This window comes from Strongylocentrotus purpuratus, unplaced genomic scaffold, assembly GCF_000002235.5.
Source record: "Strongylocentrotus purpuratus isolate Spur 01 unplaced genomic scaffold, Spur_5.0 spur5_scaffold_10, whole genome shotgun sequence".
NCBI lineage: Eukaryota > Metazoa > Echinodermata > Echinoidea > Camarodonta > Strongylocentrotidae > Strongylocentrotus > Strongylocentrotus purpuratus.
This window is the reverse complement of record NW_022145595.1, coordinates 13,556,186-13,583,037: the sequence shown is the minus strand read 5'-3', so window position 1 is coordinate 13,583,037 and position 26,852 is coordinate 13,556,186. Positions and strand designations below refer to the sequence as shown.

Here is a 26,852-nt window from a genome sequence, read left to right as displayed (position 1 = left end):
CGTAATTCTTGCAAATTTGAAAAGCGGTACAATATACCAAGATGATATAATCATGTTGCAAGGGTGAATACTGGTAAAAATATAATAAAACTCAATTATAAATGTATCAAGGTTTATAGACAATTAGACATGTACATGTGTCTTACAATAATCTATCGGTTCCTATGGACAGCATGCACATTGTATGAAAAAGAGCAAGTGTCGTTGATGAAACACATCATTTTAAATTCTGTAATGTATTGATCTTAAACACTTGGATCATTCTGTATGCCCTGGTGCCTTCAAACCCTGCGATTATATTCATAAAGCTGGATGGGTAGATCCAGAAAGCTAAAGCAAGGATAAGCAACAGGAAAGTAGCATATATATTGCCTATGGAGTCATAGAATCACACAGAAGATCAAGTATTGGACTCGGTGCAGCCATCTCTTCATGCTTCATGAATCCTTCCGTGCATTGTTATCAATAGGAAGAGGCGAGTTGGCTCAGTCTGTAAAGCATCTGCCTGTCAAACCAAAGATCCCGGGTTAAAATCCAACCCAGGCGGATGACTGAAGCCTGCGTTGTGTGTGAACGTGCCCCTCCCCTTGTTTCATAGACGCAGGCTATGTTTAGTGGAAAACACTCCATTCCTCGGATAGGACGTTAAATGGAGGCCCGTGAAGAGGAGAGTCACCACCTTTGCACGTTAAGAACCTGTTACACTATTCGTATAAGAGTAGGGGGGAAAACCCCAATCAGGCTGAGTATTTACGGCATCTGTAAGATTCTTCAGTATTGAAGGAGGCAGATTATCTTGAAGAAGAAGAAGAAGATAGCTTTTCTTTGAGAACATCCATCAAGAGTAGGAAATTACACTTAATGTCACATGTCCGACTTCAGGTATGGGTAAAGGTGTAATCCTGGTCTTGTCAAAGTAAATCCATCAGTACGATCAAAATTAAATGTCAATTCATTAGGCACTAGTTCATAATGTTATAACACATGGTTTCCATAGGCTCCAGTATGAGTTACTTCAGGTTAAATACTCAGCAAATGATAACTTCTCTTTGAAATTGTGTTTGGTTTGAGATACTGAAGTTCTAAAAGCTGAAGCAACTACAATCGACAAGAAAGAAGGCATTTCCACTTTAGCAGAGCTGTACGATCACACACATTATAATTAATATACGGGACTCGGGCTGATAGTGCTACTAGATGTCTGGGATCCCTCACAGAAGCGACCAGAACATCACAAGATAGGGCGATCTGGCTTGAGGTCATGAAGCAGAAGCCATCAAACATCTCTCAGATAGTGTGGAGGGCTTAGGTCAAGGAAAGTCAAGGACTCAGGATAGCGATGTTCATGCGAACAACCTAAATCCATATGAACACCCAACTGCAGCCTAAAGTTATTCTTTGAGAACGTCCATACTGTCGTAAACTGGGAGGTCCAGGAGATTGATTGAACCACCTGTGGGCGTACGCACTCTTAAGAGGCTGGATGATTACACAAAACTTCACATATGGGACTAAAAGTTGCAATGTTCATGTCCATACTGCCTTTAACTGGGAGATCCAGAAGATTGATTTAACCACCTGTGGGCGTACGCACTCTTAAAAGGCTGGATGATTACACAAAACATCCCATATGGGACTAGATAGAAGTTCCAACGATCATGCCAACGTGAATCCTTCTGTATGCTCGATGGCCGTTAACAGCTTCTCTTTGATAATGTCTATACTGTCGTACATGGGTAGGTCCAGGAGATTGAAGCAGGTATGGGCGACTGGAAAGAAGTCGTTGCCACCCTTGACAGGCTGGATGATGACTTGAAGGCTGGACCAGCCTTGGATGGGAATGTGGTCGTTACCCGTTAGGAAGACTGCAAACAGAACACAAATACATTGAAAAGGTTAAGAACTAGTTTAGTAGAAATTAGTCATGTCACATCTATTCTGCTCGAAATTACTTATTACCAGTCTACATATACTTGACTGATCTCTGAGAAGTGACTAACTTTTGTTTTTAAGTGGCCCAAACATTGTGGAGTGGTGTGTGTGCAGCGCTTTGTAACTGCAAGGAAAAGGCGCTATATCAAATATCTTTTGGATTGGAGACACAGTTTTCATCCAACTGTCTTTGTACCCTCTACCTCAAAACAATGTTAAACCCTTGCTCAGAAAATGTATGTACTGCAGATCTTGAGACCAATATTCTTTAAATATTTTTGTGCCTTCATTATTTCCTAAAATCTCCAAGAACATGTTGATAGATGAGAAGTTGTATTACTCTGACTCACTTTGACTGTAACAGATATACTACTCAGCAGATCTATCAATTTCAATTTAATTCTTGACCCTCGGCTGATTTTAATTTGAGAGCTTCTTCAGTTTGTGTAGGGGCAATTCTGAGTTCTCTTTAAAATGCCAGTACAACAAAATATTTCACTTATATCCTAGAGACCCCCCCCCCCCCCATGCCCAACTGAAATACAGTCAAACCAGTCAATAGCAACTGCCCAAGGGAAACAAAAAAAGTGGTCTTTGTAGACAGGTTCCTTTATTACATGTTACAATGAGAAACCATTTTCAAGGGGGAAAAAAGTGGGCTTTGTAGACAGGTGGTCACTAAAACAGGTTTGACTGTATAACAACTAATCTTTGTGGCACTATGAGCAATCAACTCACCTAAGAACTTTTTCTTTGCATCTAAGGACATCTCTCTGAAGACCTGCCAGAATAGCTTCACTGTGGGATGGTTCTTGTAGTATTGACCCTTGTACTCCACACTCTAACAAAACAAAACAAAATCAATAATATATGAGGCTAAAAAATAGCATTCTTCTTCCATCAGCTCACGTTTTGCAGCTAAAATGACAAGTGAGGGTTGGAAAACCACACAAGGGATTTATCTGTTATAAGATGGAGTTCCTTGATGTCTCTTGGAAAACTTTGACAGCAGGCAGCCATTGTTGACATTAATGTTACATTTATGTTATTCTTTACTTTCTTTTATTCTTCACCACTGGGCAAAGTTTGGGGGTTAATTTCATACATATTTAGCTGTACACAAACTTTAATACACAGCCAGAACACAACCCACAACCTTCACATCTCAAATCATGCTTTCAAACCACTCACCATCGACACATCAATCAATATTACCTTCTCCAGCTCATCCCAGTCATAGTTCTCATCTCCAATAACCATAGCCATGAGTTCTTGCGGATGGAATAGGCTAAGAACATGGCCTCCACACACCTCTAGGAACCCCTCGCTGAAGGCCGAGAACTGAGGCTCTACCGACTTGTTCAGGGTGTAGTCTACGTAGGCATCAATGTACTCTTGCCTGAGGTACAGTTAGAGAGTGGAGTAAAAAGGATGAAATGTATCATTTCTTGCGAGGAATTGTTTTTTTTAGCTTTGCAACCATACTTCCCCCGGAACCCAAAGACCCACATCAATGTGTGTGGCTAGAGCAGAGAGGAAGAAATGAACCATTTCTTAAATTTAAAAACAAATTAAAGAATGAAACAGAGAACCGAGACTCCACCGACTTGACTTGTTCAGGATCTAGTCAACATATGCATCCATGGGGGTGTTTCACAAAGATTCAGATTGACTGTAAGTTGGACTTAACTATGGAAGGCCCTTCATGCCACGGTTTTCTCTACCATTTACTGGCATCTGTCTCTCAAGGGACATACAAAATCATGGTCGGAAATCTACAGAATTTACATTTTTTCTAAAGTTGATTATTGAAGGAAAAAATATTATCTTCAAATCATAATTGAGAGACCAATGGTGAGAGCAAACAATGGCATGAACTATAGTTAGCTATAGTCAAGTCCAACTTAAAGTTGATTTTAGTCTTTGTGAAACACCCCATAGGAGTAATCATCTAGATACAGGGGTGATTTTTCCTCAACCGTCCCCCCCCCCCCTTGAGTAAAAAATAAAGAAGAAGGATTTGGGGGGGGGGGGAAATGGCATCAAAAACAGTACCCCCCCCCCCCTTTTGAGTAAGAAAATTGGGAAAAAATTAGGAAAAATCAGGAAAAATCTGGAAATAAGGGAAAAATCTGGAAAAAAGGGGTAAAATCAGGGGGTAAAATCGGGGGGAAAAATTGGGAATATGGCTTTATGAACCCTGGTATTAATAGAAATCACCTGTTTTTTGCAGTGACTTCTTTGTCCCCTCCGTTAGGGATGAGATCCGTCGTCTGGACGTGTCCGAAGTTATCCTCGTCGATCTGGAAGACGAGAGGGAAGGCATCCCTGAAGCCCTCCCCGTCCTCGTAGTCGAGCAATGCCTGGAGGTGATGGGCTACTTGTGGTTCCAGCTTGCTGAGGTCTTCTAAAGTGGTTTTCCTGGAGATTGTGAGGTGTGAATGGAGGATAGTTATGCTGTTGTATTAAAGTGTGAGGACTATGATACAGTGTGATCGTTAAGGGCAAGTCCAAGATACATGTACATATGTATGTCCTATACATCTTATGGAATTGTGAACAAAAAGGGGCATAAAAGTTTCACTTTATTTTATTCATTTTTCTGATCAAGTACAGCTATCAGCTCGATACAGCTATCAGGTATACCGATGTATTAGATGGGGTCAGTAACGTACGGGACAAAATAGCTTGTACTCAACCTTTACAATGTATATATATATATATATGTATCATTACCTTACTCTCCAGTCACCACGGGGTCTCAATCATCTCTGTTCTACACTGCTCTAAGATCTACATTACAATTGTTCATTATGTATATTTTGTATCATACTTTTGTATATATTGTTTGTATTGTTTTTTTTTTATTAAGGGCTCTCAAGGACAGCATATTTTAAAGTGAAGGCAAACCTGTTTACTGATAATAAATAAAATCATTAGAGAAATAATACTGTGTCTTCTCAAGATAAAGAGATTTATGTCCAACATACATTTGAATGAACTTAATGAATTAATGAAATAAATTAATTAATTCAAATCTATTAAAACAATTAAAGCCTGTATGCACTAGTTTGGCCAGGGGGATTAGACCTCCCTGTAAGGTCACTGACAGGTGTTTATCTCATCAAATCAGCTCTCAATTAACGTAAGACAAAGGGGATCATGGGGACCAACAGCCACTGATTAGGCATGGTTTGCTATATAGAGGGCGCAAGTAGCAAGTAGTGCAGTGGGGCTTTAATATCTAAAGCTTACCTTCCTAGTAGTTTCTTGTAGAGAGCCAATGGGAATGGAAGTGAGATGATGATGTGATTGTAGATGGCTAGACCACATACCAGGCCCACCAAGCGGAACATGATGGGATCCTCAAATGACTGGAATACAATGAAAATAGAGAGTTTAAAGATAAACTTTAGTACTGGTAATGCGATTGCATTGTGAAAGAAAAGGTGTGGAAAAGATCAGAAACAGTTGATCATGTAGCATGTAAGTATTGGTGTGCACTGCAAGGTTCTGGAGTCATCAAAATCATAATAAATTTGACCGAGTCTTGGTAAAGTAACAAGCACTCACATAGAAAGCTATATATGGGACAACACACATGGTGTCGGGGCTAGTACTACCTTGATTTCCTTTTCTTTCTATGCTCATTACTCAGCCAGTATACATTTTCTTCCAAAATTGTTTGGCACATGTTATTTATTTGTAATCTTGAACATTCAGTGTAAGTTTCGTTTGATTCTGTGAGAATTTTTTTTTTTTTTTACCAGTACTGGAGTTTATCTTTAACAATAATCCAAAACGTATTGTGTTAAAAATATAATAATAATGATAATAATCTTGATTTATATAGCGCGTAATACGGAATACCGTCCCTAAGCACTTTACAGTTATTATCACCCCAGTCATTGGATTCATTCATGCACAATATGCACCATCTCCACTCCCTGGGGAGTATTCCTACAATATGGTCACTGTGAAAGCATAGGCAATTACTAACGCAAATGCTTTCGTCATCCTACCGGGCCCCCATTTCTCTCTAGGGTATTGAGTGGCAAATTAAGATTAATGCCTTGCCAAAGGACATTAGTGCCGAGTCAGGGATCAAACCACGACCTTTGAATTTCAAGTCAAGTGCTTAAACCACTCGACTACGACACTTCTACATAATGGACATTGCAAATCTGACTGTTTTAGCATTGTCTAGAGATAAAGGTTTAAGGTTGAATTATGTGAAAAACCTGTCGTTCTGTTATTTGCACTGTTCCCAGGTATGGTAAAATGCATAATTATGTGCATTGTTATGCTTCTTTTAAAGCCTGTCTGTACTAGTTTGACCAGGGGGGATTAAACCACCCTGCAAGGTCACTGACAGGTGGTTATCTCATCAAATCAGCTCTAAATTAACATAAGAAAAAGGGGACCATGGGGGACTAATGGTCACCGATTAGGCATTGTTTGCTATGTAGAGGGCGCAATTAGCCCTATAAGTAGTGCAGTAATAGCTGTCTGTGATATCATAAACACCACAACATTATTTTGTAGGATTATTAGGGAGCCGGAAAATCATATTATACAAATAGGCATTTCATGGAACCTGTAAACTACTGTATGTAACTTCATAGCATGTTTGAAATACTTACTTTGCTATTGAACCATATCTTTCCTGAGTCTTCGTAGAATCTAAACATTCCATACTTGGGATCCAGAATCTCTCTCATGATAAGCATAAAGAATTCCTGGTAGAAAGAAAGAAATCTTAATCAGTATAGTAATCATTTACAATAATATCATATTTTACTGAAAGGAAACAAAGAACGAAAGTCAATGACAAATTTTCAAATATGAAGGCAGTTAAACATGGGGTCCCCCAGGGCTCAGTCTTGAGGCCCTTGTTATTTATGGTCCTGCGATTGCATTGTGAAATAAATGTTGTGGAATCAATCAGAAAAGGTTGATCATTTAGTATATAAGTATTGGTTTGTACTGCAAGGTTCTGGAATCATCAAAATTTTAAGAAATTTGGCACAGTCTTGGTAAAGTTACAAGCACTGTACACAGAAAGATGTATATGTATAATTATTTACCAAATTTATCAATTAGTAGGCAGTCTCCCAGCAAAATTTGTATAATCACTTATTAGTCAAAACATATTCTTTTACATGATTGGTAATAAGAGTTTCCATTTCATTTTTTTGAGAGGGGGGAGTTTCCAAAACTTTTCCTTTTCCTTTAAGTCCAACTTAAATTCGTTCTTAGTCTTTGTGAAACACCCCCCTGTTCACTTGTGAGCAAAATCTATTAAACTCACCTTTCTGACCCCTCCAGCATCCACCGCATCCTCTCCTACGAAGCCGACCTTAAGAGGCTTCTTGAAGTCCGCTGGATGACACCTGCTGATCTGGTTGATGGTTGATGGGACAATGTTCTTTCTCTGAATGCACATGATCAGGCATGGGTTGACCGGGTCAATCTGGGATAGCATGCTCTGCAGGTTTCTTCTTTGGACATCTTCGATTGCAAACTACAAGAGGAAAAATAATGGAAGAGCCATGGGGTATTAAGTTCTGTCTCAGGATGGCTATTTGAGATGTCAATTCTCTGAATGCACATGACCAGGCATGGGTTGACCGGGTCAATCTGGGAACTTAGCATGCTTTGCAGGTTTCTTCTTTGGACGTCTTCAATTGCAAACTACAAGAGGAATGATAGGAATGGAAGAGTCATGGGGTAAAAACAATGTTCTGTCTCAGGATGGCTATTTAAGATGTCAATACTCTGAATTCACATGACAAATCTGCAGTGATTTCATCGTTAGTTGGTGATGGTGGCGATGGTGATGGTAGTTATTTTCCCTGACTGCTAAGAAAGGATAAATGCTTGTAAGTAAACAACTAGATGGCCGAAGGCTTTAGGTCCTCCCAGAGGGACCTGGTAATGAGGATTAATGCCTTATCAAAAGGCACTAGCGCATCGACTTGGTTTCGAACCCGGGTCACCGGATTACGAGACAATTGCTAAACCGACTGATGAAGCAGACAATAAATAAGAAACAACACAATACGTAACGCATACACAATTTTCTTTTAGATCTGCAGTTTGACGACTGAATTTGTGGGGGGGGGGGATGCAACTGCTTTAGTTGAAGAGCAGTACATAATAACAATATTCGATGTCCATCTTAAAAAGAGAATGAATAACTCATGCATGAAGCCTATGACAGATTCCCTTCTTTTTCACAATGAAATCTAAACATATTCTTATTCTTATTTCCGTCTCACCTGCATACCGGTACCCATTATCTACATGAATAAAAATTACCATTAATGAACTCAACTTTATGCATAGTAGCCAGAGCTTTAGGATAGCTTTGTCATTTAAAAAACTACTACATAGATCCCTCTACACAACATTAGGGGCTAAATGTGGCATACATTGTGAACTATTTCAAAGATAATTCAATAATTCATTTTAACTTCATCCTACCTTCATCTGTAGGAGAGCATCTATGTGAAGAAGCTGTGTCTTGGTGTTGGTATCAAATATAAAAGGGTAGTCACAGAATGTGAACAAACTGACATTCTGTAAAAAAAAAATATTAATAAAAATAAATACATTAACAAAATAAATGTGTATATGTTATTTAATTGTAATTGTAATTTATTGTAATTATGTATTTGCAATAAATCTGTGCACTTTTTATGTTATGAGGGCTCTGTAGTGGACTACCGTATTTGCCGGCGATAAGGCCGCACCGCCGCATAGGCCGCACCCCAACTTTGACATTTCAAAGAGGGGAAAAAAAAAAAAAAAAAACGGACAAAACAAAATGATCGTAATTTTCTCTTAAAACACTATTTTTTTTTTACAAACTGATACCAAATTCATCAATATTCTCGTAATTTACCGGAAGTTTAGCTAAAAAAGCGATCGCAGGCAGATTTGGTGTCCGATTTACCCCTACCACAATGTACGGTGTAATGTGAAATTGCATGAAATGGAAAAACAAAATGGCGACTTCGGATGGATGTTTCGCGGCAGGTCCGTTTTACGGTCCCTTCCTTTACTTTTGCAATGCATCAGCACGAACTTAGATCAAGATATATCGGCAAATGTTGTTTTAGGAAGTTATTTTCGTCTTCATGTCAACATTGCAAGATAAAATTGTTGGTAAGATGTTTGAAAATATCCTGTATCATAGTGGTATAGTTTTTTTACCGTTTCTAGTCCCATATCTGCAAATTTGTGTTAGTTTTGACTTAAGTTTTTTTTTTTTTTTTTTACTCTTTCGTCGTAAAGGCCGCACCCCGACTTTTTGATATTTTCTCTTCCAAAAATACTGTGGCCTTTACGCCGGCAAATAAGGTAGTCTTTTACCGATTGAACAGAACGCCCTAAATAAAGATGCAAAACAAAACAAAAATATTAATTAAATACTCAATTAATTAATTAATCATAATAAATCAACTTACACCAGAAGTTGAACCTACTGTCTTCTGTAGGAAGAGTAAGAAGTGTTCCTGTACATCAATGTACTTGCTGATATCTGTGATGTAGAACATGTAGTAGGGTAGGATCTCCCCGTGGTTGTGATTAACCTGGAAGAAAAAAAAATCAAATATTAAAACAATTCACATGACTGGCATTAAAGATACTATGTCCCTTTTGCAGCCAACATCAAATTCTGTAGAACTTTGCAGGAATTATGAATAGGTCATGTATGTCCTATCTGTGAAATTTAAACGTTAGCAGTGTCCTAATATTCAAATTATGCAAGAAAACCCGTTTACTTGCTAGACTTCACTGTCAGACACTATTGAGTGACTGACTGGCTTTTTTTTTCTTCTTTGGTAATAACATACATACAATGAGCTGTAAAGGGTACATGAGCATTTGTCTATACCAATAACCCACTTCTTTTAATGGCCAAAATTGAACTGATTGAATCTTTGCGCAGCATAAAACGTACAACCATTCGGTACAGTGGTCTGAAAATCAGACTATTATTTACTGGCTCTATAGCTCTTAAGTCGATTTGACAACTTATAGTCGTTATTTCTCCACTTAAAGACATATTCAAGCCCCCCTTTTTGTTAGGGAAGTTCTAAATTAGTATTATCTTTCAAATGCTGTTGGAATTGAACCTTTTCATTTTTTTTGGCCTGAAAATGGGACATAGTACCTTTAAAGTAGTCACCTGAAGAATCAAAAGTGTTATGAATTGATACAAAATTCATATCATTGCGACGGGAAAGCCTTACTGATCAAATACAACAACTTCCCTCTTCAAAATATGTTTGGGGCCCGCAGTAATCATCTCTCAAAAATGTTAATTTTGAGATACTGATTTCCTGCATTCAGTGGTCCTCCGTAGAACGAAAAGATTAGTGATGTCACATGCAGGACACATCTAGCCACAAAGTATTTACGCCTTTCCATGATATTTATATGATTTCTCAGCAAATTAATAGTGTTTTTCAAGAGAAAATCTTTCCATCCATGTATAATTTGTCCCTAGTTATCAGTTGTCGCAAAATTTCTTTGGTTGACCCCTTTCAGCATACTTCAACAAATGATGAGGCCTTGTCAAATTTTCAAAACAACAGTCACCGCCGGGGTTACCAATGGGACAGAAAGCCAGCAAGGTCCCATCATCAAAGAAATAGATGAGAATGATAATGGTCTTAATGAGGCCAATTGACAGACAAAGAAACTGCTTAAAATTCTACGGCATTCCTGAAAACAATGATGAGAATATGGAAATCATTGAACATGATTTAAAGCACCTACAGAAGCAGCGGCAGACATGTGAGGATAAAAATGTGAAGTTACAACATCAGTTAAATGCGCAAGAACAATATTCTTGAAGAAATTGCGTACGGCTGTTTGGGGTACCAGAGCAAGAAAAAGAAGACACAAACGAGCTGGTCTACGATATTGCTAAGAATCATCTTGGAGTAAATCTCAAGGAGGATGACATTGACAGGAGTCATAGCGTGTGTCAACAGGTAGCACCGGCAGGAGGAACGGCACGTAAACCGGGTGCTATCATCGTAAAACTCATTTCCTACAGACTTCGGAAACTGTTGCTGCAAAACAAGAAAAAACTCAAAGTAAACAGAACTGAATACAGATGATCAGATCTGCAGCCTCGTGACCGAGCGATTAGGCGTACAATTGTCAGAGGAGGAGATTGATAGATCTCATTGTGTCGCGGCCGGATTGCAAAGCAGCTCGTCGAAGAGCGGAGATACGACTACTACTACCACAGATGGCGCTACAACCAGGAAGAAAAAGCCAAGAGCAATAACAGTGAAGTTTTGCTCCTATCAAAAGCGGTCAGCTGTTCTACACGCATGGCAAAGATATCATGAAGCTTTTTTTGTAGCTCAGTCATTCAATCTGTGATTACATACTGCTGTGTTGTTTGGTTTTATTCTCTGAGGGTTCAGGATGGAACAAAGCCGAAAAAGTTTTATTAAGCAGCAAAGAAAATAATAGGCAGAGATGTTGAATGTGTGGCAGACATAGTTGATGAGCGTATTCTGACACATTTTCAGAAACTTGTTAAAGATTCTTCACATCCTCTTAACCAAGTAGTGATCTTTAACGAGTCTGGTAAGAGTTAATCCCTCATTCTTTATTTTTTCTATATTTGTTCCATTTAGTCTTCTTCCCTTTACTCTTATGTTCTATGTAATTTTGTATTACATGTATATGTTTGTATTATTCATACTTTTTATGCATTTGATATTTTGATATGAATGTATTTAAATTATAAATTTTGCATAAGCTGTGTAATTGTATGTAATATGATTCCCCTGGATGGAAAGTTTCTTCTTTTGTTTTGTAAGAAGTCAAAATAAATGATCTATAAATGACCTATTATTTTCTATTCTAGACTTGTTTTGTTTTTTATCTTCTTAATAGCTAGATTGAAATGTCATAGTTTTATAATGTTTGTATTGCCCAGTGACTGTTTATTACACATTTTTTTTAATCGATGTTGGAATTTGGAAATAAATGAATTGAATTGAATTGAATTACATGTATACTCCTGATGAAGTCAGTCTTTGCAGCTCAGGCAATAGTTCTATCATACACACTGGTATTCATCTTTTCTATACCCTGAATGTGAAGAGCAGTTATGTCATTGGTGGCTCATTCGGAAGGGGAAGAGATTGTCCTGATTCAAGATTTAGCATTGATACTCCACCACAGGGTCATGATGATCAATAAAAAGACTTTAAAGCGGGACTGCACTACTATAGCTACTTCAGCCCTCTATACAGCTAACAATGCCTAACCGGTACCTGTTGATCCCCCATGGTCCCCTTTTTTATGTTAATTAATAGCTGATTTGATGAGATAACCACCTGCCAGTGACCATACAGGGAGGTCTAAACCCTACTGGCCAAACTAGTGCAGATAGACTTTAAAAATACTTTATTTTAGTAAGAAGCGTTTATCTGACCTTACTGAGTTTGTCCAAGACCCTGGTACAGACATCTATGAATAACTGGTCTTTCGGACATAGGTGTTTGAATGAACCCCTTGACATATATATTCCATCTCTTTTAACAATTAACATACAATTTGGATGTAGAGATAAAGAGACAGACAACTCCATAGTACCTTCAGCGATGCTTTGGTTAAGGAGTGTGTGTGTGTGTGTGTGTGTGTGTGTAATTGGGTTTGTAAAGACGTGTATCAATCAGATATGATTATTTACATCACGGTACCGATCTTTAACGTCTCCATCTGACAGACGTGACTCAGTTTCAAACCAGGGTCACCCGGCCAGTTTGTAGGCGTAGACAGAGAGCCGATCAAGTGAACATGCCGCTAGACCAGCTCCCACACAGGAGGCATAAACGATTAAACAATTAAACGATAAGAGTTTACAAAGAATTTTGTCTTACCTTGCTAAGTTTATCCAAGACCCTCATACAGACATTTAGGAATGACAGGTCTTCAGGACATAGCTGTCTGAACGAGCCTACTTGAAGAATAGCTTGAATACCGTCTTTATGGACAGTAAGGATGCGGTTTAGATGTCTAGGTTGCAGCTTTGACCACCAGTTGTCTGGAATCAAATATAGAAAATAAAGAAATCAGAACAATTCAAACTGGAAATAAAGGTGTTGTTAAAGGGAGTGTGTCATGAGGAGACTATGTGTCTTTCCCGTGGCCCTACTCGGAGCCAATCGGGTATAAGACGACTACGGACGATGCGACCGCAGCATTCACGTGCGTGCAAGATACGCGAAACCAAAGCGTGAGGAGCACTTTGGTCTGTTTCGCGAACACTAGCGCGCTGACCCAGTTAATCAAGTCTATTCGTTAATGTGCAGTTGTCCAAAAGAAAACGTAGATGGCGTTAACCAGTATTTCCAATGATACACTCCCTTTAATAAGAAACTTTCACAAACTTTGCTAAAATACAGAAATTAATAACTGTTTCCTAACAGATGACAGGTAGTAAATTCAAATTTCATAAGTCTGAATTGATATGTACAAATATTGAAGGAGGTAATAGCCTTCTTCATATCATGGCTTAATAGAACTCAATTTTGCAGGGAATTTCCTGAAAATTCTGAAACTGCTGAAGGAAAAAAAAAATGTCTGACACACCAGTTGAAAGCTGTCATTTCACAAAATACCAGAGATTGTTTTCAATTACTGTTTTAATATGTCATACAACCATATAAAAAGTAGTCATTGATATGTAGTGGTTTAATGGAAGATAAATTCTCACAGAATAAAACTCTTAAAAGTGAGCATTATACCATATATAAATGAATATCTGCCACATCATTGTAGGAGAAATTATAAAAGCTCACAACCAATATTTAAAAAAAGATAATAAATAGGGCTTAAAGTTTCTCTTAAATTATATAAATTAGTTTCTCTTAAGTTATTATGTATTGTATTTTGTTGGAAATGAAAAAATAAAAATGAAATTTGAAAAATGAAAAATTGATGGTACATGTAACTACCATCGAAACCTTGATTTTGATTGGCTGTTGAGCCCTGTTGCCATGGTAGTTGCCATTGATGGCAAAGTTACCATCAATGGTAAGTTTTATGCAACGGGGCCCAGAACTCAACATCAGCTTTTATGTACTTTTGACAATAATATGACTTACCCAATATTTTAGCAGCTGCACCTTTCAACGAACATAAGGCACTCCCTATTTGTGCAATGGTATGTCTGCACCACCGCTCCTGAGGCCTGCTGAGGACGGGGCATTCCATTAATAATAGGTAGAGTCGGAGGGCTTCCACATCTGGAGGGGATTCTGGAAGACTCGGTACAAGGCTTGCGTTGATGTTGCTGGCTAGCTGTAGGATAAAGAAATAGAACACTTAACAATGATTGAAACATGTTTAGTAGACACACTAATTCCTTCATAATTCTGCTTTTATAAAGGGCTTAATACATCTATGATGTCTCTAATAGCTCTACAGATATACTATTACCCCGGTCATTGGATTCAACACTTGCCCGCATACACTGTGTGCACAATCTCATCTCCATAGGGAGCATTCCAGCCAGGCGTTTAATACTTGACGCTCAAAAACTGTTTGACCAACAATGACGGTCGCATCCTACCGGGTACCCATTTAACACATGGGTGGAGAGTAGCAAGTGCAGGTAAATATCTTGCCAAAGGATATTAGTGCCGTGTCGGGATTCGAACCCTCGACCTTCGCATCTCAAGTAAAGTGCCTTAAACCACTCGACCACGACACTCCTACTCCTTCAGTACCATAGGCAATTTATATATATTTATAACATTTTTTTTTTTATTTAACTTCTCAACACGAGTTGTGCGTTTCAGGAGCGTGATGGTATGCCATTGTTTAAAGAGTTTGATACATAATCCTGCGCTTCAAAGATCACATCTATAGCAAGTAAAACAGTTGAAAATGACAGTTTCTTTTACAGAATGCATCCCTTTACCATCACTCAAAAGTGCCAAATCTAAGATGCATGGCCCTACATGTTATCAGTATCTGTGATATGGTGTAATATTGAAGCCTTTAAAAAATTGCATTCAAAATGTTCATGAAGTGCTTCAAAAAATTAAAAATCTTTGAATGACCGGTTTTACCATACTGATTTTTCCCAATAGGCTGTAGTGTTATAAAAAAACGTTGGGAAAACAGTTTTTGGAATTTCAAATTCCCAATCATAAATATCTTGATAATCAGACAGGTGATCGGCTTGTAAAATCATGGGGTTCCTGACTGAACTAAAGGTTTATAACTATCATTGCAGCATGAGCTAAATCAAGGATTTTTTTAAAGGATCTAAGACAAGGTTACCAGATCCCCTTAAGCATAGGGGCATATTAATTCACACTGGTCATTACGAGCCACTTACTATTTCTAGGATCATGTTCTTGTCTGCAAGGTGTCGGAAGGCTTTTCTAGCTGTGTCCAGGTCCACCCCATGGTTTGACTTGCCACAGCAGTAATGACCATTATTCCTATAAAGAACAAATATATATACAGTGAAACCTGTCTAGAAAGACCACCCAAGGGATGTTACGCTGGGTTTTTTCAGACGTGTGTCAATCAGACATGATTATTTACGTCTGTAGACAAGAAAAGTGGTCTTTATACATGTAGGCAGGTGGTCTTTATGTACAGGTTCCTTTAGTACTTGTTTCAATGTGAAACTATTTCCAAGGGAAACAAAAAAATGTGGTCTTTGTAGACAGGTGGTCACTAAAGCAGGTTTGACTGTACCATGCAAACTAACAAGCTGTATAGAAAGACTGCCAGTCTTTCAAGAACACATTCTGTTTCTTGTTGGAATATGTACTAAAGGAACCTGTAAAGAAAGACCACCTGTCTATGGAGACCACTATTCTGGTCTCCCTTGAGAGGTCTTTATACAATTAACCTGGCTTTTTAACAGCCAGTATTATTAAAGCAGACTACATACATAGCATTTTACTTATAGTCCAGATATTTATAAATAGCTAAGTTTCAACTTCTCTTTTTTGTACAGACTCCTGCAATTTTGTAATTTTTACAAGACTGAGGGGGACACTTACCACTTACTCATAAAAATAATAATGGTGTTATATATAGCATTCATATCCATCAAAATATGACAATACCCTGGTTATAGCCAAGCTGCCAAAATAACTAGCACTTTATAAGGTACCCATTTACACCCGAGTAAGTGGACAGTAGCAAATGTAGATTAATATCTTGTCAAAGGACATTAGTGCTGGGCTTGGATTTGCACCATGTACCTTCACCAGACTAGCTCGGAAGGGCACAAATTAGCCTGCTATTTGGGAAATAGCGGGATATTTCGGAAAAAAAACAAGATTCCTCTAGATATTTTCTTGACCAAATATCCCGCTAATTGCAACTGCAGGCTGATGAAAATGCAAATTAACTGGTTAATTTGCTATCGGGATAGTGAAAATAGCAGGTTATTTGGCAAACTCGAGCTGATGTGGACAGGTCTATTTTGACCTACATTTCAGTGGCTTATCCAATAAATCACAACACCTTTACAGGTCAGATTTTTTCCTTCAATGATGAATCATCATAATATGTAAATCTGTAGATTTGTGACATGATTTGTACATCCCTTGAGAGACCAATAACGGTAAATGGTGATAGCAAATAGTGGCATTAATGGCCTGCCATAGTTAAGTCCTTAAGATCTTACTCTTTGTGAAACACTCCCCTAGCGGCCTTACGTTATATGATTTAAGAATTTTGGCCGATGTTTCACAGTCCAAGTTATTAGTACTGGTACCTCAGTCATTGGATTAATGGAGGAGTACTCACTCTTTGAGGAAAGATGCATTGAGACATGCTGCTGATGAGAAGACCACCTCTGCAGTTTTTCTAACTTCTGGAGATGGCGATACGTTTGGACCAAAGGTTGAGAGCTCCTTGATGAGCCCTTCTGTCAGGCAGGTTGGCTGCTGGTAAGGGGTAGGGTCCCTGAAGTCAAGGGGTAGTTCTGGATTCTACATTTAAAGAGAAGAGATTTTTATCTGGACTGATGTACAATTGTTTTTTACCTTTCTCGTTTTTATATGTCAATGAGCCAGTTCATAGTTGCAGTCTGAGCATGAGCAAATAAAGGTCATTGCAGATCAATGTGAAATACATGGAGACAACATACTGGATACGTGCTTATGAAAGTTATGTAATCATTATTAATTTATGCACAAGCAGTGCACTTCATGATTCACAGGTGGAAGTATTCTTTGAAAAGGGGAAACAAAGGCTATTCATGTAGCACCTACATCGCTGTAGAGTTATTTCAAATGTACAAAGTGGGACCTCTTCATGTTTTGAAGATCTGTGGATATTTGAGAGTCATTTGGGACATGTGCTAACCATGAAGTGGTCTATTGGAAGAATATCATAGTAGAAATGTCTTTGAAAAGTACAATTAGCAGAACATTTTGGACAAAATTTTAAGCTACATGTGAGTATGTCCAATATCAAATTTTCCTGCCATTTTGTTGGTCTGTCTGCTTATTTACAATATGTAATTTAGACCATTCTAGATCAAAAGGTTTTAACAAATTAAAAAAATCACTAAGAGGCAATGCTAAGCTACTAGGGGTTAAAACACTTACATCTGCAGCATTTGTGGCTGTGCTGAAGCAGTGATGACCCCCTGCATATATACATCTCACAACACGGCCCTTGGAACTACTGTTCTTTGCTGTGGAGCTGTGAGGAACCCAAGGACCTGGAACTCTTTGTGGATTGGAACAGGACCTGGCCTCATCCTGGCCCAACTGGCCATGGATCCCTTGACCGAAGGCGTACAGCCTGCCTTTGGATCCCTCCAAGACCAGTGTATGGTGTCTGAAAAAAAAAAAAAAAATATGGAAACAAATTCACATGTGCAGGTATATTTATGAAATTATCACATAGTCCGAACCACAGTGCTTAAATGTTTATCTGCTTTGTAGAAGATGACGATAGACCTCATTTGCAAATTAATCTACAGGTAGATTGGCTATCAACATGTTACATTATCCTGTCTGAAATAAACTTGATAAACTTTAATATCTACAACAAATATATCATTTTCGTCCCAGCGGGCAACTCGCAGTATGTAACAACGTAACCCTAGGCATCCACTTCTTTCCTGAAAGCACTCATACTGTATGATTTATTGTGCTTAAAGTGCACAAAATGTATTAGCTATTTAACTTACTTTCCACAAGTGACCTGTGTGATATCACTCCCCATAAGGTCAATGACCTTTCTTGGGTTGACCTCGTTGTAGTTTGACCCATGACCCAGCTGACCTTCTGACCCTTGGCCAAAAAGGAAGACACCTCCATCCTAACATAGAACAAAAAAATAGATGATAAAGTTTTGATTTCCTGCAACTTTTGAATGGTTTATCATGGTAAAGATGGGCAAACTATTAAAACTGTGTTATAAAATCATATTCACTGAAAGCACAGCTCAAATTTGCATAACATGAGATTGCCTCATTCACTTGAGTAGAGACTGTTCGCTCAAATTCCTTTTTCCATCCTTTTGTTTTGTTTTCTTTTAGTTATTTGTTTATTCATCCTTTATAAATCACTTTCTACCAATACCATCTGATAGAAAATGATTTTGATGGTCTTGGATCTTCAGTATACATTCCTTTTGATTTAGTGAGAAAAATATTTTGTTATGTCAAGAGCTCAATATACCTGAACAAATAAAAATATGCTTTTGCAAGATTAACTTGAAATGCATCTCCATGAATGGAACACAGTGGTAGTGATAGTGGCAGTGGTAGTAGTAGTTGTGGTAGCAGACCTGCCAACCTCTGGAGTTCAAAAACTGTATTTTTTAGTCCCAAAAGTTGTATTTTACTGACAAAAGTTGTATTCTTGAAAATAAACACGGATTGTTACGCAGATCAATGCCTCTTACAGTTTCTGTAAGAATTTTTTTTATTGATCATTGGTTGAATATGCATGATTACGTCATGACTGGTGTGTTCGATGAACCAATGAACATCCCTGAATTGCTGATGTGAGATGCTTGTAGGATACTTTACAGGACAGAATGGACATTTTGCCATTGAAAATAGCGGACGCACACACAAAATATTAATTTAAAAAAAAAAAAAAACATTAACTTTTTTTTAATTTTTAAATCGTATTTTATTAAGGAAAATCATACTGTCGTATTTGCTTCTAAAAATCGTACTAAATACGACTAAATCGTACTGGTTGGCAGGTCTGTGGTGGTAGTTATGGTAGTGGTAGTGGCAGTGGTACTTGTGGTGGATTAGGATGAACTACCTAAGCAGACTTACCGCAGTAAGCATGGCAGTGTGGTCCTGTCCGCATGCTATGTGTTTCACCATCTGAGAGCGCATATTCCTGAGCAGTGTTGGATAAGATTTGTCTGTAGTTGAGAGGAGAAAATGCAACCAAAGAAATGATTATATATAAAATGAATTGCTGTGAAATATCAAGTTTTGCACCAATTGTTTCAGATTGAGTGAGCAAAACAAATATTGCAACAAATCACTAATTGCAACAACAAAACATCACAAATCTGAGTTTTAGGGGGATAAATCCCCTGAAATTGTTTTTTATTAGTGGGGTTCTAGCCTAGAATTCCTTATCAAAAGTATCAGCGTCAAATAATAATTCTTTTTTTAATATAAAAACAAATTTTCAATACCCAAATTGCACTCTATTTAAAGCTAAATTTAATGCACTTGCATTTTCAAGAGAAAAATCATTTAATGGTGAGTGTTTTGAGGGATGAGTTTGCCATCTAAACTAAACAAACACATTTTTTATGACAAATCTTCTTTAAGGGCAATCCAACCCTTGTAATAAGTAGATTTGTATGAAAGAAAAAAATAATGGCAAAAGTTTGAAATGAATCGGACCAATAATAAGGAAGTTATGAACATTGAAATATGAGATTACTAAGTCTATGCGAATCTCAAATGGGTTTTTTGGTTAGTGGATTGTGATGTAGGATGTGAATAACTCTCCCATTTGCGGTGTACAAAAATATCATTAATTTCCGTTTGTCTTGTAAGTCCCTTCTCCTACGGGGCACTACCGTACTCAAAATATATTAAAGATCATTTTATATGTTGAAACACATGGGACAGTAGTCCGGCACTACATCACATTGACATTACTCCTTCAGCCAATTTAAAGTGCCCATACGTATAGTTATTCATAAAATTCATAACTTTCTTATATTAAGTCAGATTTAATTGAAACTTTCATCAGTGTGCTTCTCTGATTTTTCTGCTTTCTTTTTAATAGAGTTCATGTCTATTTGGGTTGGATTTCTATTTAAATTCAGGATGTGACAAGGCCCATATTTACTCACTTTCTTTATTACCGAGGCCAAGTTGGCCTACATCATTCTTCCCCCAGCCAAAGACAGACCCTGAGATAGTGAGAGCAAAGGAATGAAAGCCTCCACAAGCCACCCTGACTAAGGGCACACCGCGGAGTGAGGTGAGTTCGGTCGGCCGGTCAGTGTAGTTGGTCACTAACGTCCCAATACCCAGCTGGCCGTAGGTGTTGTCGCCCCATGAAAAGAGCCTGCCATCTGTTGGTGGAGAAAAGAACAGTCACATATATATTATTAGCGCGCTTTCGCGAACACGAGGGAAGGCAAAGATGACGGTAATACGAGGAAAAAAATAATCTGCATATGCGCGAACCAGACTTTTCTATATCCTGTTGATTTTCATGACCATACCCGGTCATTATAGTGTTCGTTCCCTAAACACGGCAGAAGAGCTGTATCCCGTAACGTAATTCTCCCTTCCCCTTTGCTTCTGTCATGTTTGCAAAAGCGCTCTATTATCTACAGGCCCACATAAGGCTCAATTTTTTAGAAATGGGCGACTTCAGTTGGCCGGTCCATGTAGTTGGTCACTAACATCTGGTCCCAATACCCAGCCGGCCGTAGGTGTCGTCGCCCAAACCAAACCAAGTCATACTTTTCCACTAGCACCAATCATAAAGGAGGAGGGGGGGGGGGTGCTGTCAATGGGCCTTGGTATCTTCCCTGATGCTTACCTCGAGTCAGTGCCATTGAATGGAGCGACCCACAGCAGACTTTAACAAATTGGTAGGATGCAAGATGCCTCAGAATTCTGAAAATAAACAAAAATCACAAGAAAATGTGAAAAATCCAATTTTTGCAAAAAACTTTTTAAAAATGTTTCAAATTATCCAGTAATACACAAAGCTTGAATCCAACTGGAGAAAATTTCAATTTCATTACAGGAACCTGTAAATTGGCAACGCAATTGAAAAATAGCATGTGAAAGTAATGATACCATCACGAAGGTTTGTACTAACAATAATTTTGTACGAATTTCCCTGTTTTTTTATTGTCTTCCCGAATTTCCATTGTCTGAAAATCGTTCGTACGGCGTTCGTAGCAGTTCGTAATGGCATTTGTGACCAAGGTTTTAGTCTCATTTCTGTTTGTAAGATATATCCTGCAGCATTGATTGATGTTATAGATTTGGTAAAAATTGGTGTTTCTGAAAGAGAAGACTGTAACTAAACAATTCAAACTACAGGTAGTGTGTGATTCTATCAAAGGGCCTCATGTACTTCTTGCTTGAAATTTCTTGACAGTATAAGTATAGCACTGTACATGCACTTAATCTGTAAGGCTAATCTTGACTTATACCTCTTGGCTGTAAACTGCACTTGCATGGAATATTGGTTTTAGTCTTAAACTCTTACCACAATACACTGTTAGTGTTACCCTTGCTTGAGTATGTCTCATGTTTGAGTTAAGTTTCAAGAAACCAGAATAGCTAAATACAATGGAGAAGAATTTACCTTGGCCTTGGTTTGTTTTCGATATCCCCTGTTGCTAGGCCGCACTGACCCCGGTCGTTCCGACCCCATCCAAGGACTTGACCCCTGTCTGAAACAGCCAGGGTATGGTCATCTCCACAGGCCACATGCTTGATGACCACTGTTTCCAGCGCGGATACCTGAACTGTGAAAGGATGAAGAAAACTTGATTCATAATTCCTGGGAATTAACTTAATTGTTGCGCAAATAAACTAGATATTCTCAACTCAGGCAGCTTGAATATAAAGAACAAACTCACTTTCCGGATGTTTCTTCGCCTTTACGATTGGCTCCTAAGTCCTAACATAGAGGGTGCAATCCTTGAAGACAATGCCTGTAAGACTTGTCTTACAAACTTTGCTCGAGACCATCTTTTCAAACAATCACGGGGGGGGGGGGGGGGGGGGGGGGGAGAACTGACCAGATATTTGGGAGTCTCTTTCCCTAAGCCTTACCTTAACATAAAACTTGGCAATTAATCAATGCAGTCAATCACACAAATCACTTGTGCCATCAATTGCTACACTTTGTATTATGGGACCCTAGGCAAAACAGGGGGGCGTTTCACAAAGTCTTTTTTCAATGACAAATAACAAAAATCAGTGATAAATCTGCTGATAACTAATCAGATGCAAGTATTTCAGTAGCTTATAACAAAAACTGTCATTTGTCACTGACGACAAGTTTTGTGAAACGCCTCCCTGAATGCTGTCTTGTCCTTGGAAGCAGGCCTTTGCTATCGGCTCTACAGCATTCCATCCTCTAGGACAATGCCTGCATGGTGCTTTCCTACACCCTGAAAAGTCTGCTCTAGACCTTCTTTCAAGAGGATTTTCGTTAGTCAATCGGGTAATAGAGGAAATGCAAATGAATGGGGGTGTTTCACAAAGATCTTAAGTCGAACTTGACTCTAAGTTGGACTTAAACATTATGGAGAGCCATTTGTAGCCTTAAAGGCACACTGCCATACTTGTAGCTACTTGCTCCCTCTATATAGAAAACTTCCCGAATCGGTGCCTGTTGGTCCCCCATGATCCTCTTTTTCTTATGTTAAATGAGAGCTGAGTTAATGAGATAGCCACCTGTCACAGTGACCTTGATGGCTCTCTGTGTGGTCTAATCCCTTCTGGCCCAGTAGTGGTGACGGTCTTTAAAATGAAATATATTCATAAGTAAAAATTCAAGAATATTTGACTTTTCATGAATTCCTCATAAAGAACATGAAATCTCCTGTATGATAGAAAGTATGAATGATTTGAATCAACATTTCATGCCTTTTAAAATAACTTTTACAAAATATTTTCAAAGATGCTAATGGCTTTCCATAATTGTTGAGTCCATCTTAGAGTTCAATTCGACTTACGATCTACGATTGTGAAACACCCTCCTGGGCAAAAAAATTGGGAACTTGTTCTTACCTGGTTTGTACTGATTCCTGTCCTGTCCAAGCTGCCCCTTGCTATTGGCTCCACACATATACAGCGTTCCATCGTCCAGGACGATGCCCGTATGGTGCTTCCCGCAGCTTATGCTCTGGACCCTCTGCCCAGACAAAGTGGTCACCTCTTTGGCCACCTCTTGGGTGGTCTGACCGCCGGTAATACCGATGCCCAGCTGACCCTCCATCGATGACCCCCAGCAGAACGTAGCCATTTTTTTGCTGAGCTTTGCCTACAAAGGAGCACCTGTTATTGCAGCTGTAAAAGGAAGCAATAATCAGTTAATAAATAATTATTTATCAATAATTAGCTGTGGTATCTTATTTTGAAAGAAATAAACTGTATATATGCTACCCTAAATGATTAGAATTAGAATTAGAATTTTATTGACTCTTTGACCCCCTCTCGGGGTATGAGAGTTCAAACAAACATACAAGTATAAATAGCAATGCATGACTTCTGAATACAATTCTTACATTATACATGGATAATGACACAAAGATACAAACTATAATAGGAATATAGTGTATGAAAGTACAAACATGAACAATGAACCAACTAGTAAACACAAAGTATAAACTTCTTTATTCTTCTTGATTCTAACTAAGAAGGACAAAAAAGCAGTGACTAATTGTAAGCAATCTGAAATAGGTATGTCTTTAGTTCAGAGTATGACACTGTCATGATACATGCAGGTTCCTCTACATGTGTAAGTGTCACGTGACTTCCTGTTTTGCAAATAATCCCAGTCTTGTCACATCACATTATGTACGTGTACCGTGTACGGGATGCTGGTTAATTGCATGCACTCAAATATGACCTATATGGCTCCCTCTCAGTTACAATCATGCCAAAAGTTGACTTCTGCACTAAATACAAATCACAGTGAGTGGGTGGCTACCTACATGTACGAAAACCCCCACTACAGGAATAATCCTGGGTACATATGTACAGCTAGAACCTTAAACCACCAACCCCCCAAAATTTGCCAGGAACTCTCTGGGTTGACAGTTTTGAATGCGATAAAGGATAAAAAAAACACCAACATTAGAGAATGAAGACCGTTATTCACAAGGACAGTTATTCATTATGTGAGATGAGGGTCGCTAGTATAAATCAGTAGGGTGTCTGATCGCGCACTCAGTTTTGTGTGCTAAAATCCTTCCCATAGAGATTGCACACATTCCTATGCAGTTCATGTTCATGTGCATTGCGCGCTCGCGCTCATGCTAAATTGGTCGATGTTTTTATTACCAAAATGAGATTCAAACCAATATTGCTCGTGATCCTGAAGGTAATACTCAATAAGTGAGGTGACATATGAAAGAGCAGGTTTTTCTCCATATTCCCCATAGGGGCCCACCCCTAAAATTCTAAAACTATATTGCTCCAAACAGCGATTTAAACATTGTTTTCATGGTAACTCAGAGATTTACCAATTTCACGAAGTGAGCCCCCGAGGGATAAGTTGGGCCAGCTGTAAAGAATATATCCATGTAGTTATTTTTTCTCTAGTCCCAAGGCCGGATCACAAGCAGTACAGTTTGAAAATACCCTTAGAGTCTACTCCCTACCCTAGGCCCCATTTAAATCCAAGCCCCCCTACCCCCCCCCCCCCCCACCAGTAGGGGCGCTGGTCCGAAAATGAGGATCGTCCTCATAAACAAGGATATCCTCATAAACGCAGACAAAATGCGTCCTCAAAAATAAGGTCTGTCTGCATTTTCGAGGACGTTTTTCTTCATCAGCGCTCTGGGGGTTTCATGATACAGAACCGCCCGCTGGCGATGCCAAAAATGGATTCCCTTGGGAAAATAACTCTAGTTCACCGTCTACTTTTATGGGTTGTCCGTCTTCCCAAGGATTTATTGCTCATAATGTAAAGGTCTCTGTACAAAGTCAATGTAAAATGCATCAAGAAAATCATTGCAGAATCCTTTTTTTGCATCGCCAATGGCAATGCGCCGATCAAAAATATGAAACGTCTGCGAAAATGCAGACGGTCCTTATTTTTGAGGACACATCAGTCCGTGTTTACGAAGACGATCCTCGTTTATGAAGACGATCCTTATTCTCGGACCAGCGCCCCTACTGCCCACCCCCTCCCCCCTCTTCCTATCACTCGGACCACGCTGAATTGAAGTTAGACAGCTGAGTTACTACTACTAGTACTAGTTATGATGTCATTAATATTATAGTTAGACTGCACATTTATTCAATATGAAATCCGATTTGCTTACCCTCCTCATTTAGGTGAATCGCTTTCCAACGTTAGCAGTCACTAGACTACTCACTACACTGTTACTGCACTGCACTGGGCACCATCCGCTTGCTTGTACGTTGGTTGGTGAGGAAGCTAAAGACGGCTCTCGTTGTGGGCACACACAGACAGAGTCAACTCACTGCACAGATCATCATCAGACATCAATCAGTGAATCACTCAAGTCTTAAACAGAGTCGGAGAATCTCTGGGCTGGGTGAGCGGCAAGAAAATAACAGATCTAAACCATATATCCAAACTACTTTTATTGGACCTCTTGCATGCTCACAACATGATGTTGATCTACATTTAGAGCTAATGAGCGAGATCAGCTAGCCTTAACTGTTAGAGTAGGCCTTCAAAGTTCAATGGAGTTGACGAACGTTCCCATTTATACGCTTTAGATTTATGTATAGCTAGCTAGTAGTACGTACGTACGTAGCTGTAGTAAGTATGTTTAGCTACGCAGAAACCGTCACGATATTATCAAACATTAGTTGTTAGTCAAGGACTTGGTTTTTTACCGAAGTTAAAGACAATGGCTAAAAAAGTTTTTTCTTCTTCTTCTATTGTTACTCTACAACGGGCTATGCAGCTTATCACGGAGATCTGCAGAAACAACACCCTTTTTGTATGCAGGCACACTCTTAAAACTTATGCTTTGGTCGGCACAAAAAGTCTACAAATATTGCTATTGGTACTTGGATTGAGACTATCACAGAGACAGATCGTCACTCCCCGATTTAACCGCTTGTGGATACTCGAAGCTTCCAATATGATATTACTGATTACGGTTGCCAATAATAATAGCTTGTCCGGAATTATGACATTTCTTTTAATCTATGGATGGGCTGCCAGGAATGTTACCAATGCTTTTATTTTCATACCAACCACTTTCGAAAGTATGCACACTGGCTATGAGTTATTGATGTCTACTTTCATGATAGGAAAGGCATCCAATCTGCGGATGTGGTAAGAGGAAGAAATATAGAGAGGAGGAGAAATGAACGAAACAAATATTTTAAAGGTAAAGACCAGTATTGCAAACGCCCCAATTTCAAAAAATGAAATGGAAGCTCTCATTACCAATCATGTGAAAGAATATGTTTTGACTAATACATGATGATAACAAATTTGCCGGGAAACCACCTACTAATTCATATATTTGGTAAATTTGTTTCTCTCATGGTCTGTGAGAGATATAGGGTAGTCCCATATACATCTTTCTGTGTATAGTGCTTGTAACTTTACGAAGAATGGGCCAAAAAGTCTTATCATTTTGATGATTCCAGAACCTTGCAGATGCTAGATGCTAGATGATCAACCTTTTCTGATCGATTCCACAACGTT

The 26,852-nt window shown here is 38.6% G+C and overlaps 1 protein-coding gene across 1 annotated transcript; it reads right to left on the bottom strand.

Moving 5' to 3' along the window:
* Positions 1 to 644: 644 nt before the first annotated feature.
* LOC590409 (probable E3 ubiquitin-protein ligase HERC4) lies at positions 645 to 25,656 on the bottom strand. Its single transcript, XM_030979570.1, has 21 exons — positions 25,483 to 25,656; positions 23,222 to 23,500; positions 21,786 to 21,948; positions 21,006 to 21,082; positions 20,305 to 20,529; positions 19,259 to 19,350; positions 18,152 to 18,282; positions 17,562 to 17,796; positions 16,756 to 16,940; positions 15,323 to 15,428; positions 14,082 to 14,277; positions 12,855 to 13,018; positions 9,405 to 9,530; positions 8,419 to 8,514; positions 7,244 to 7,456; positions 6,576 to 6,671; positions 5,188 to 5,306; positions 4,153 to 4,353; positions 3,148 to 3,331; positions 2,671 to 2,773; positions 645 to 1,865 (listed from the first exon to the last, which is right to left on the bottom strand). Exons 2-21 carry the CDS (start codon positions 23,454 to 23,456, stop codon positions 1,657 to 1,659), a joined length of 3,156 nt encoding a protein of 1,051 aa, XP_030835430.1. The 5' UTR covers positions 23,457 to 23,500; positions 25,483 to 25,656; the 3' UTR covers positions 645 to 1,656.
* Between the last annotated feature and the right edge of the window lie 1,196 nt (positions 25,657 to 26,852).